The following is a 12,500-nucleotide window of genomic DNA, read 5'->3' as shown; positions in this document are numbered from 1 at the left end:
ACCTCCTCAACCCTTTAACCTGTACCTCCTCAACCCTTTAACCTGTACCTGCTCAACCCTTTAACCTCTCCCTGCTCAACCCTGTAACCTCTACCTGCTCAACCCTTTAACCTTTAACCTCTACCTGCTCAACCCTTTAACCTCTACCTGCTCAACCCTTTAACCTGTACCTGCTCAACCCTTTAACCTGTACCTGCTCAGCCCTTTAACCTCTACCTGCTCAACCCTTTAACCTCTACCTGCTCAACCCTTTAACCTCTACCTGCTCAACCCTTTAACCTCTACCTGCTCAACCCTTTAACCTCTACCTCCTCAACCCTTTAACCTGTACCTGCTCCACCCTTTAACCTCTCCCTGCTCAACCCTTTAACCCCTACCTGCTCAACCCTTTTGAGTGAAAGTTTGCTGTTCTCGCCGTTGAATTGGCATTTTTGCATGTCTGTTTTCCAATACGAAACTTCGTTTTTCATTAGGAGTAGGAGTTTTCCTTTTTTTTTTTTTTTTTAAAGAACTTTTAATTCCCGGATTGCTGCAGAAAGTAATGTGTGTGTGTGTTCTAGTCTGATCCATCAGGAATCCCAGAGCAGTGGTATGAGCTCCAGGCTAACTGCTGTGCCAGAAGATGTGGGCAAATCTCCAGCCAGGAAGCGGTGAGTGTATGTGTGTGTGTGTGTGTGTTTGTGTGCGTGTGTGCGTGTGTGCGTGTATGTGAGTGTGTGTGAGTGTGTGAGTGTGTGAGTGTGTGAGTGTGTGAGTGTGTGCGTGTGTGCGTGTGTGCGTGTATGTGAGTGTGTGCGTGTGTGTGAGTGTGTGAGTGTGTGCGTGTATGTGAGTGTGTGCGTGTATGTGAGTGTGTGAGTGTGTGCGTGTGAGAGTGTGTGTGAGTGTGTCTGTATCTGTGAGTGTCTGTTATTGGTCTGAAGCGCCAGGCGTTAGCCGGACGGGGGCGGCTCAGGTGGTGACCTCGTTGACCCCCCCCCCGGTCTTCCTCTCCTGTGGCAGGTCGGCCAGCATCACCAACCTGTCTCTGGACCGCTCCGGGTCCTCCGTGGTCCCGTCCTACGACAGCTCCATGAGCCCCCAGACCAGCCGCGCCCTGCCCAAACCCGACCACAACGAGGAGGAGCGCAAGATCCTGCTGGTACCCCCAAACCCCCTGTACCCCAGACCCCAATATACCCCCCAACGCCCTATGCCCCAGACCCCAATATACCCCCCAACGCCCAATACCCCATACCCCCAACACCCTATACCCCAAACCCCAATATACCCCTCAACACCCTATACCCCATACCCCAGTACCCCCCAACACCCAATACCCCACACCCCCTAACTCCCTACACCTCACACCCCAAACCCCCTATACCCCAGTTTAACTGGTATCAGCTCTATTTTAGTTGTGTTTTCATGGGGGGAGGGGGGGAGGGGGGAACGTGTGTTTCCTCTTTAAACTTTGGGGTGAAGAAAGCCAGCCTCAGCATGGTAGCTTCAGTGGATAACCGCCTCAGACGCTCTAATCTCGCCAGGGTAAAGTAGCTTCGCCGCGTGTAGAGTAATATGTTAACGTGGCTGGGTGTGGTGCTCTAGGACTCGTCCCAGCTGAAGGACCTGTGGAAGAAGATCTGCCACAACAGCACGGGCATGGAGTTCCAGGACCATCGGTACTGGCTGCGCACCTACCCCAACTGCATCGTGGGAAAGGAGCTGGTCAACTGGCTCCTTCGCAACGGAACCATCTCCACCAGGTAGAGGGCTCTCTCAGGTTTCTTTGTGACCCTGTGGTCAGATACACCTACTTATCGCCATGATTAGGGGTGACAATGGAACTCAGAGACTATGATAGTCTCTTAACTCTCGCTCTCTCTCTCTCTCTCTCTCTCTCTCTCTCTCTCTCTCTCTCTCCCTCCCTCTCCCTCCCCCTCTCCCTTGTTCTGTCTCTCTCTCGCTCTGTCTCTCTCTCTCTCTCTCTCTGTTCGTCTCTCTTTCTCTCTCTCTCTCTCTCCCTCTCCCTCTCCCTCTCCCTCTCCCTCTCCCTCTCTCTCTCTCTCTCTCAGGGCTCAGGCGGTGGCGATAGGACAGGCGTTGGTAGATGGTCGCTGGCTGGACTGTGTCACTCACCATGACCAGATATTCAGGGACGAGTACGCTCTCTATCGCCCCCTGCAGGTGCGGGGTGTAACCCTCTCTTTCCCAGTTACTGGTCCACAGATGACTGCGTTCAAAAATGCTAAATACTGTCAAATAATATGATGTCTAAAGGAATGTTGTTCACCCTTTGTCTGGTGTAGCGGTTGATGATGATGGTGATGGTGATGGTGATCGTGATGGTGGTGGTGATGATGATGTAGGTGATGATGATGCTGATGTAGGTGATGATGATGATGTTGATGATGATGGTGGTGATGATGATGGTGGTGATGATGATGGTGATGGTGGTGGTGATGATGATGTAGGTGATGATGATGATGTTGCTGATGGTGGTGATGATGATGATGATGATGATGATGATGATGTAGGTGATGGTGATGTTGATGATGATGTAGGTGGTGATGATGATGATGTAGGTGATGATGGTGGTGATGTTGATGATGATGATGGTGGTGATGATGATGGTGATGTTGATGATGATGGTGGTGATGATGATGATGATGTAGGTGATGATGACGTTGATGATGACGTTGATGATGGCGATGATGACGATGAACCTCTCTATCCCCCAGAGCACGGAGTTCTCCGAGACCCCGTCCCCGGACAGCGACAGCGTTAACTCTTTGGAGGGACACTCGGAGCCGTCCTGGTTCAAAGACATCAAGTTCGACGACAGTGACCCGGAGCAGCTGGCCGATGACTACCCCATGCCCAGTGCGTAGCCCCGACCCCCGCCTGCCCCTGGCTCTCTGTCCCCTCACCCGTGTGTTCAGACTAACACCGTGTCACTCGGGAAAGCACGTACTGCCTATCTACAGTCCTGTGCAAAGGTCTCAGGCTCATCCTTACAGTGAAGATGCTTTAAAAAAAAAAAAAATTATGAGATGTAGATATCAAAAAATGTACTATTAATAGCCGTGAACAATCGATGCTCATGACCATCCTTCATCCACCATCCTTTACAACTGCATCGGTTCTCTTAGGTGCGATGTCCTGCTATTTTAATGAGAAAATTAGCTGGTAGGTTGTTCCAAACATATGTGTGATCATCTCCTGGTTTTGTCTCTCTTGCCGCATGTTTTTTCTGCTGACGTACTAATACAGGCAATAAGGTGAAACATCAAGGACCAAATTTATATAAAGGAAATCTAGGTTGCCCAAGACTTTTGCACAATACTGTATGCTTGGTGTTAAACTTTCTCTCTCTCCTGTCTCTCTCCATCTCCTCTTCCCTCTCTCCCCTTCTCTCTCTCTCTCTGTCTCTCTCTCTCTCCCTCACCCTCTCCCTCTGTGTCTCCCTCTGTCTCTCTCTGTCTCTCCCTCCGTCTCTCTCTCTGTCTCTCCCTCTGTCCCTCTCCCTCTCCCTCTCTCTGTCTCTCTCTCTCTCTCTCTCTCTCTCTGTCTCTCTCTCCCTCTGTCTCTCCCTCTGTCCCTCTGTCTCTCCCTCTCCCTCTGTCTCTCTCCCTCTCTCTCTCTCTCTCTCTCTCTCTCCCTCCCTCTCTCCCTCTCTCCCTCTGTCTCACACACACACACACACAGACTCCGCCAGTCCAAGTAAGAGAACCTCGGTCAGTAGTTTTCAGTCAGCGGTGGACAGCGATTCCGCCGCCTCCATCAACCTCAACGTGGAGCAGGACAACGTCAACTTCCACATCAAGAAGCATTCCAAGTACCCCCACGTACCCCCGCACCCAGCTGAGCAGAAAGGTGTGGGACCCCGCTCCCCAACCAGCCAAACCCCCCCAACCCAATCAGCCAAACCCCCCCCATCCCAACCAGCCAAACCCCCCCCATCCCACTACCAGCTACCCACCCCGATACCATCTACCCACCCCCCCAGCTTGCAGCTTCCCCTCGGTCTTACGTAGAGTAGCGGTCTTATTACACCCGGGCCCGGTTCTGACAGTACCTCTCCTTCTGTGGTTTGGAAGCCGGGATCTGTTGAAACTCTCGGCCCCACCTTCTCTCCAGACCTCCCACACACACCGTTCGTTATCCTGAATCGTCCTCCAGTCTGAACGTTCACGCGGCATTAGCGCCGATGACATCGTACGCAACGGCCGTTTTGTTGTTGCGGTCTTGACGTTGTCGATGTTTTGATGAAGCCATTATGCACCGCTAAATGGCTGGGCCTTTGGCTGCATGAAATATTAATGCTTCTAATGTGCTGTGGAATGCTGCGGTGTGGGCACGCGTTGTGGCATTGAGGTTGGGATCGGGTTTTTAATTTCCCACCCCTTGATTGCGTCGGAGCAACGGAATGAATGCTCTGCTGACACACAGCATCCCTGGGTAATCATCAGAGAGATCAGGCATTGGCTGTGTCACCCTACGGGAGCCGTTCTTCTTCTTCTTCTTCTTCTGTGGTCTGTGTGCACTGGTCCCTGCGCAGTAACCCGCGTACGGCCGTGCGCCGCTTGAGGTCCGGCGGCAGTGATTGGACAGTAAAGGCAGAAGGGACGTCGTGTTTGTGGCAGGGCAGAACAGGAAGGGGAGGTGCTATCGACCGTCCCATACACTAGCCACTTCCCATTTTGCGTGTTCCGTGTGGAACATGACTCGCACTGAGAGATTACGCGCGGCTCCAGACGGTTCGGTTTGGCTGTTTCCTCCAGTCGCGGTGTTTTGATTCTGTACATTTTTTCCTGTTTTTCCCAGAAAAGTAAGCGCATATCTTGTGGGTGGTGCTTGATTGTTAATCAGCTTCTGGGGAAATGATTTAATTCAATCAGGTTTTTCTGTGGGCTCTTTCCTCTTGCTAGGTAAGTTTCTTTATTGAGTGTGTGCTCTGTAGTCACATCATGATTTGACATTATCTGAATTACGATGGACTTTATCTTATAAATTGACTTAGTACTTTGAGTAAAAAAAACAAAAAAAAACCACAACCACTGAAGGATGACCCATTCCTTTAATGATGTTTTGTGTTAAAACAGAGCTGCAGATTAGCTAAAGGGATTAGGCGCTTCCTGCCGAATATTGGCGTAGCCATACCTGCCAGGTGTGTGAAATGAGGAGCCATGTTGTGCTCTGTGATTGTTCTCACACTTTCTGACCTCTGACCTCTGACCTCTCTCCGTGACCTCTAGCTGAGCTGCTGGTGACAGAGGACGGGGGACAGCAGATCGCCATCAGCGACGCTTTCATCAAAGGTACCGCCCCCTCTCCAGCGCTGGCCAATCAGCTGCTGTTGTGATGCAATGCCGTTACTTGCTATTGGTGGAGCACTGTGCGTATTTTCTCATCGGCTCATTCAGTCCAGGGTTTAGATGCCTGCATTTATATAATTTTTTTTGATTCTGGAGTGTTCTTATGGAAAGTATTCTGCATTCTGCACTATATTGTAAATGTGTATTGTTTGTTACGTTTATCTCTAATTATGTGTATACTTTGCATCAGTGCACTTTACAAAAACAGAAACGCAGAAACGGCAAGTGCAAGCCTATCTAAAGTATTTGCCCCCTTCCTGATTTTTATTTATTTATTTATTTTTATATTTCCTCTATTATTGCATTTTGGTCGCACTGACTGGGTTTCAAAGGGAACCTGACTGAACACAAAACACATTTTTGCAGAAGGTTTTCTAGCTTCCCAGAATATAAGAATATAGTGGGGAATCTCCACACTCGGCCTTGTACAGAAACATAAAAAAAAAAAAAAAAATCCAGACATGGATAAATAAAGTTTCGGTTGTGGTATGTCCAATACGACGTGTACGTAGCAGGCAGTTGCTATGTGGTGATATTGGGCATTAACCCTTCCTGTGCCAGAGTCTCTGTTTAACCGGCGGGTGGAGGAGTGATATTGGGTGGAGGAGTGATATTGGGTGGAGGAGTGATATTGGGTGTTAACCCTTCCTGTGCCAGAGTCTCTGTTTAACCGGCGGGTGGAGGAGTGATATTGGGTGTTAACCCTTCCTGTGCCAGAGTCTCTGTTTAACCGCCGGGTGGAGGAGTGATATTGGGTGGAGGAGTGATATTGGGTGTTAACCCTTCCTGTGCCAGAGTCTCTGTTTAACCGCCGGGTGGAGGAGTGATATTGGGTGGAGGAGTGATATTGGGTGTTAACCCTTCCTGTGCCAGAGTCTCTGTTTAACCGGCGGGTGGAGGAGTGATATTGGGTGGAGGAGTGATATTGGGTGTTAACCCTTCCTGTGCCAGAGTCTCTGTTTAACCGGCGGGTGGAGGAGTGATATTGGGTGGAGGAGTGATATTGGGTGTTAACCCTTCCTGTGCCAGAGTCTCTGTTTAACCGCCGGGTGGAGGAGTGATATTGGGTGGAGGAGTGATATTGGGTGTTAACCCTTCCTGTGCCAGAGTCTCTGTTTAACCACTGGGTGGAGGAGTGATATTGGGTGTTAACCCTTCCTGTGCCAGAGTCTCTGTTTAACCGGCGGGTGGAGGAGTGATATTGGGTGTTAACCCTTCCTGTGCCAGAGTCTCTGTTTAACCGCCGGGTGGAGGAGTGATATTGGGTGGAGGAGTGATATTGGGTGTTAACCCTTCCTGTGCCAGAGTCTCTGTTTAACCGCCGGGTAGAGGAGTGATATTGGGTGTTAACCCTTCCCGTGCCAGAGTCTCTGTTTAACCACCGGGTGGAGGAGTGATATTGGGTGTTAACCCTTCCTGTGCCAGAGTCTCTGTTTAACCGCCGGGTGGAGGAGAAGGCGAAGGAGATGCTCTTCACTCCTCTGGGATGGCACCACAGCTCGCTCGACCAGCTGAGGGAGGAGAACGGGGAGAAGAAGGCCATGGAGAGGCTGCTGTGAGTGTTTATTGCAACGCTTACACAACGCTCATACAACATTCATGCAAAGTTCACACAGCGTTCAAACAACCGCGGTACTGCCGTAGAGTTCACAGGCTCCTCCCGATGCTAAGTCTGTGGGCGAGCCTGGTCCAAACCGTTTGGAAGCAGCACATCAGGTTAAAGTTTTAACCCTTTGAAGGGGTTGGTTTATTGGAACGTTTTCTTCTTCAGAGTTCCAAGTTACAGTGTTCTAGAACTCCGCTGCTTTCAGCCGGCAGTGGTGATTGTGACATCAGCATTAGAACGTTCAGTTGAGAACATTCTAATCGCATATTTGCGACCTCGCGCCTGAAAACAGGGTTAGAAGACTGTTGTCTCATTCGATGCTTCCAGACATTCAGTACTTCACTGTGATTTTGTTCTTACGGGGTGTTAAACAGGAAGTCGGCTTGTGTCGCTTTATCATTTCTCACCTTCGGCTTCGGCGTTGGTAAAATAATTATTCGCACCGCCTGATTGTTTCTCCCGCCCGGTTCAGATAATAAGCGAGTGTGTAAAGCCGGGCGGGGAGGCGCAGGGCTGAAGCAGATGCTGGTGCTGTGGGTTAACGTAGGGGCCTGGTCCCCCCGCCCTGCTCCCTCCACAGCTCGGCGAACCACAGCCACATGATGGCGCTGCTGCAGCAGCTGCTGTACAGCGAGTCGCTGTCTCTGTCCTGGCGGGACATCATCGTGCCCGTGGTGCGGCAGGTCGTGCAGACCGTGCGGCCGGACGTACGCAGCTGTGACGACGACATGGACATCCGCCAGCTGGTCCACATCAAGAAGGTCAGGGGCCCCAAACACCCCTATAACACTCTATAACACCCCCATAACACCCCTATAACACCCCCCATACACCCCCATAACACCCCCATACACCCCCATGGACATCCGCCAGCTGGTGCACATCAAGAAGGTCAGGGGCCCCATACACCCCAATACACCCCCATAACACCCCCATACACCCCCATAACACCCCTCATAACACCCCCATACACCCCTCAAAACACCCCCATACACCCCCATACACCCCCATACACCCCCATAACACCCCCATAACACCCCCCATAACTCCCCAAACACCCCCCATACACCCCAATACACCCCCATACACCCCAATACACCCCCATAACACCCCCCACACACCCCCATAACACCCTATAACACCCCCATAACACCCCCATAACACCCCCATAACACCCCCATAACACCCCCCATAACTCCCCAAACACCCCCCATACATCCCAATACACCCCCATACACCCCAATACACCCCCATAACACCCCCATGGACATCCGCCAGCTCGTCCACATCAAGAAGGTCAGGCACCCCAAACACCCCCAAATACCATTTAAAAAAAACCCAAAAAAGAAAAATGTCCTTTCTGTAATGTCCCATTCCAAACACCCCCCAAAAACACCTCCAAACACACCGTCAAAAAAACCCCCAAAAAGAAGTTTCCTTTCTGTAATGTCCCTGTCCAGATGGAACAGGTTTCTCCTAGGTGTAGCTTCCCGAGAGCCGTTAAATTCATTACGTAACCAGCTTTTGTTTCAGAGTTCCTGATTTTCATCATTTCACAAGTTCAGTCTGTATTTCTGAATAAGTGACACAGCCTGGCACACCGATGTCTCACACCCAGTGTTGTCATGTCATGTGATATTCATGCTTTTATTTGTGGCAGACAGATTGTAACCCGGCAGTTGTGTTTTATTAATCCCAGATTCCGGGCGGGAAGAAGTTTGACTCGGCTGTGGTGAACGGATTTGTCTGCACCAAGAACATCACCCATAAGAAGGTGGGAAGTGGTCATGTGACCGTGGGGAAAGCAGAACCGTGGAACCATGGGAAAGGAGATCTTGATCTCAATGAGACCGCCTGTTTAAATGAATAATAATAATAACAATTACACCACAAAGTGCACTCTCCTAACAAGTGTTTCAGTCTTCTACTGAGACTTAAAACTTTTTTTATTCTCAAGTTGAAAATATTAGCTTGTTTGAAGTTGCTGTTTGCTTGACAAGTTACTTGAAATCTTGAAATGAAGTGGAAAAAGTCATAGAAATACGAGACTAAAATAGAGGCTGTCTTGTTTTTTTGTTTTTTTCTGCACTGTATAGTGTATTGTTTACAGCTCACAAACTACATTTCCCATGATCCTCCACAGATGAACTCCTACATCAAGAACCCCAAGATTCTGCTGCTGAAGTGTTCCATAGAGTACCTGTACAGGGAGGAGACCAAGTTCACCTGCATCGACCCCATCGTGCTGCAGGTGAGACTCCCTGCTATCACGGCTAATGCACAACGTTCTCACAACGTTGCAGAAACCACGTCATAACATTGCAGCCTTGCTGAACTGTTTGTCTGGGAGTGTTAAAGGTTAGCTGAAATGTGGCTAGAGGATTTTTATGCATTCTCATTTTTATACGTCCATTCTCATCTTATAAGTCCGATGAGGATGGTGATTGATAGATGTATTGATTGGTTTTGAATGTGCCCTCATCTGGCTGTGAGCTGAAGCTGAAGTGTAGTTTGGTTAAGCGGCAAGACAATGATCCAAAACACAAAGGCAAGTCCAAGAAACAGTTTAGGAGTGGCCCCCAGTCAAAGACCCCCAGTAGAGATGCTGTGGCAGGCCCAGAAAAGCGCAGTTAAAAAAACCGACCTGACGTTCTGAACGTTTTTTGGCGGCGTGTTTTTTGGGGGGCAGGAGCGGGAGTTCCTGAAGAACTACGTGCAGCGCATCGCGGACGTGCGGCCCAACCTGGTGCTGGTGGAGAAGACGGTGTCACGCATGGCCCAGGACATGCTGCTGGAGCACGGCATCACGCTCGTCATCAACGTCAAACCCGTCAGTGCGCCGCCCGCCCACGCCTCCAAACAGCCCTGTCTCACCATTTATAAGTGTTTCCTACATGCCTGTCCTTACACAATGGTCCCACACACAAGGATTGGCATTTAGTCACTGTTATTTGTAATATAGAATTCGCAGAATATCACAGAAAATTTCTGAATAGCTGGAATGTAGAAGAAGAAGAAAATAATTCATTAGAAATAATTTGTTTTGTCCATTTTTTGTTGATTCACTTGTGACTGTCGAGCGGTTCAGTCTTTTCAGGGGTAGGAGAAAATTAGTCATTGAGATGTAGTCATGGTGTGTCTGTGATAGATGTAGTCATGGTGTGTCTGTGGGCGATGTGGTCATGGTGTGTGTGTGAGAGATGTGGTCATGGTGTGTGTGTGAGAGAGATGTGGTCATGGTGTGTGTGAGAGAGATGTGGTCATGGTGTGTGTGTGAGAGATGTGGTCATGGTGTGTGTGTGAGAGAGATGTGGTCATGGTGTGTCTGTGGGCGATGTGGTCATGGTGTGTGTGAGAGAGATGTGGTCATGGTGTGTGTGTGAGAGATGTGGTCATGGTGTGTGTGTGAGAGATGTGGTCATGGTGTGTGTGTGTGAGAGATGTGGTCATGGTGTGTGTGAGAGAGATGTGGTCATGGTGTGTGTGTGTGTGAGAGATGTGGTCATGGTGTGTGTGTGTGAGATGTGGTCATGGTGTGTGTGTGAGAGATGTGGTCATGGTGTGTGTGTGTGTGAGAGATGTGGTCATGGTGTGTGTGTGTGAGATGTGGTCATGGTGTGTGTGTGAGAGATGTGGTCATGGTGTGTGTGAGAGAGATGTGGTCATGGTGTGTGTGAGAGAGATGTGGTCATGGTGTGTGTGAGAGAGATGTGGTCATGGTGTGTGTGTGAGAGATGTGGTCATGGTGTGTGTGTGAGAGATGTGGTCATGGTGTGTGTGTGAGAGATGTGGTCATGGTGTGTCTGTCTGTATCTCCTCTACAGCAAGTGCTGGACCGGGTGAGCAGGATGACGCAGGGGGACCTGGTGATGTCCATGGACCAGCTGCTGACCAAGCCCCGGCTGGGAACCTGCCACAAGTTCTGCCTGCACTCCTTCCAGCTGGCCAACAGTGAGACCACGCTCACAAATACTTCACATTACTGTCATTTAGCTGACTCTTTTATCCAAAGCGTCTTAACAGTTGATTAGTCGAAGCAGGTGACATTTCCCCCCTGGAGCAATGTGGGGTTAAGGGCCTCGCTCAAGGGCCCAACAGCTGCGCGGATCTTATTGTGGCTACACGGGGGCTTGAACCAACAACCATCCAGGTTCCAGTATTAGCCACTGTATAGGCTGCCCCTCTCTCAACTCATTTGGTCTAGCCAGCTCTCTGTCTCGTCACTCAACTAATCTGGTCTCGTCAGGCTCCATGGAGGCACTGCCTGTTCTTGCGTTTACCATCAGTGCATCAGTGCTTGTTTAGCTCCTTGTATCTAATGTCCTCTTTACCATGATATCGAATTAAAGTTATTTTACCACACATAATATATGTAGACGTATGCGCGTTAGTGTGATATATGGTAGTTTGACAAGCATAAAGTGAAATGTTGATTGCATTTGGAAGGACAACTCCTGGTTGTGTGAATACAGGGCAGACCTGGGTCAAATGCATAATGGTTTTGGATTCAGATATTTTCCTGCGCTCGATTAGATCTCGCCTGGTGCCATTGAGCCATGCGAGAGGACCAGTAGGCGGGGGTTTGCACCTTTTGAGAGTATCTCATAGGTTCAGACAAGCTCCATAGACTGTAGAAAACACAATTTACAATTTGCAGCCAAAACATAGACGTATTTGACCCAGGTCTGTGGGCTGTGCTCTTGGCCTCTGAGATGTGATCCAGTCCGTCAGTGCGTCTGTGGATGTCACCCAGGTCTGACCCAGCGTCCGTTTTCATTGGTTAGCTTTGAGTGTTGTTGACTGGCCGGCTGAGCTGTCACTCACCTCCCTCCCCCCACCCCCCCCTCCATTGGCAGACAAGGCGAAGACGCTGATGTTCTTCGAGGGCTGCCCGGCCCACCTGGGCTGCACGGTGAAGCTGCGCGGGGCGCTGGAGTACGAGCTGGCGCGCGTGAAGGAGATCATCGTGCTCATGATCTGCGTGGCGTACCACTCCCAGCTGGAGATCTCCTTCCTGATGGACGAGTTCGCCATGCCGCCCAGCCTCGCCAAGACCAGCTCCTTCCCCTGCCTGCTGGAGAGCGGCGCGGGCGAGGAGGAGGAGGAGGAGGAGGAGCGGGAGGAAGAGCGGGGGGCCGTGGGCGACGGGGGCGACCCGTTCCCCGCGGGGGACGGAGGGCCGGGGCTCCCGGAGCAGGAGCAGGAGCGGGCGGGGCCCGGGCCGGAGTCCTCGGAGGGCCCCGGGGCCGCGGAGAGGCCGGACGGAGCCGGGGAGGACCCCGACGCGCTGACCTCCACCCCCGTGACCTGCGCCCCCGCCCCGCCCCCCGCGCCGCCCGTGACCCCGCCCTTCCTGATGTCGGACCTGGGGGCGGGGCCGGCGGCGGAGGAGGCGGGGCCGAAGGGGGCGCTGGCGCGGGCCGGCTCGCGGGACAGCTCGGGCTCGGACACGCCCCCGCCCGCGCCCGCCACCCCGGCCCCGCCCGCCCCGCGGCTGTTCCGCGACCCGCTGCAGGACGACACCGGCATGTTCGTGG

General features: G+C 51.3%; 1 protein-coding gene across 5 annotated transcripts in view; it reads left to right on the top strand.

Moving 5' to 3' along the window:
* pikfyve (phosphoinositide kinase, FYVE finger containing) overlaps positions 1-12,500 on the top strand; it is a 39,141-nt gene that overhangs the window by 14,758 nt on the left and 11,883 nt on the right. For 4 of the 5 annotated variants that reach the window (XM_061236645.1, XM_061236644.1, XM_061236642.1 and 1 more), the window contains 14 exons: positions 561-650; positions 1,003-1,141; positions 1,588-1,745; positions 2,055-2,166; positions 2,721-2,862; positions 3,688-3,855; positions 5,238-5,300; positions 6,783-6,912; positions 7,544-7,724; positions 8,663-8,737; positions 9,107-9,214; positions 9,653-9,793; positions 10,788-10,914; positions 11,820-12,500. The exon at positions 11,820-12,500 is cut by the window's right edge and continues 560 nt beyond it. In XM_061236645.1, the coding sequence (XP_061092629.1) occupies positions 561-650; positions 1,003-1,141; positions 1,588-1,745; positions 2,055-2,166; positions 2,721-2,862; positions 3,688-3,855; positions 5,238-5,300; positions 6,783-6,912; positions 7,544-7,724; positions 8,663-8,737; positions 9,107-9,214; positions 9,653-9,793; positions 10,788-10,914; positions 11,820-12,500 (2,315 nt within the window). The remainder of the gene's footprint in view (positions 1-560; positions 651-1,002; positions 1,142-1,587; positions 1,746-2,054; positions 2,167-2,720; positions 2,863-3,687; positions 3,856-5,237; positions 5,301-6,782; positions 6,913-7,543; positions 7,725-8,662; positions 8,738-9,106; positions 9,215-9,652; positions 9,794-10,787; positions 10,915-11,819) is intronic. The other variant, XM_061236646.1, reaches the window with a different exon arrangement.

The sequence above is a fragment of the Conger conger genome, chromosome 3 (assembly GCF_963514075.1).
Source record: "Conger conger chromosome 3, fConCon1.1, whole genome shotgun sequence".
In the NCBI taxonomy this organism is placed as follows: Eukaryota; Metazoa; Chordata; class Actinopteri; order Anguilliformes; family Congridae; genus Conger; species Conger conger.
This window is presented reverse-complemented; position numbering and strand designations above follow the sequence as displayed.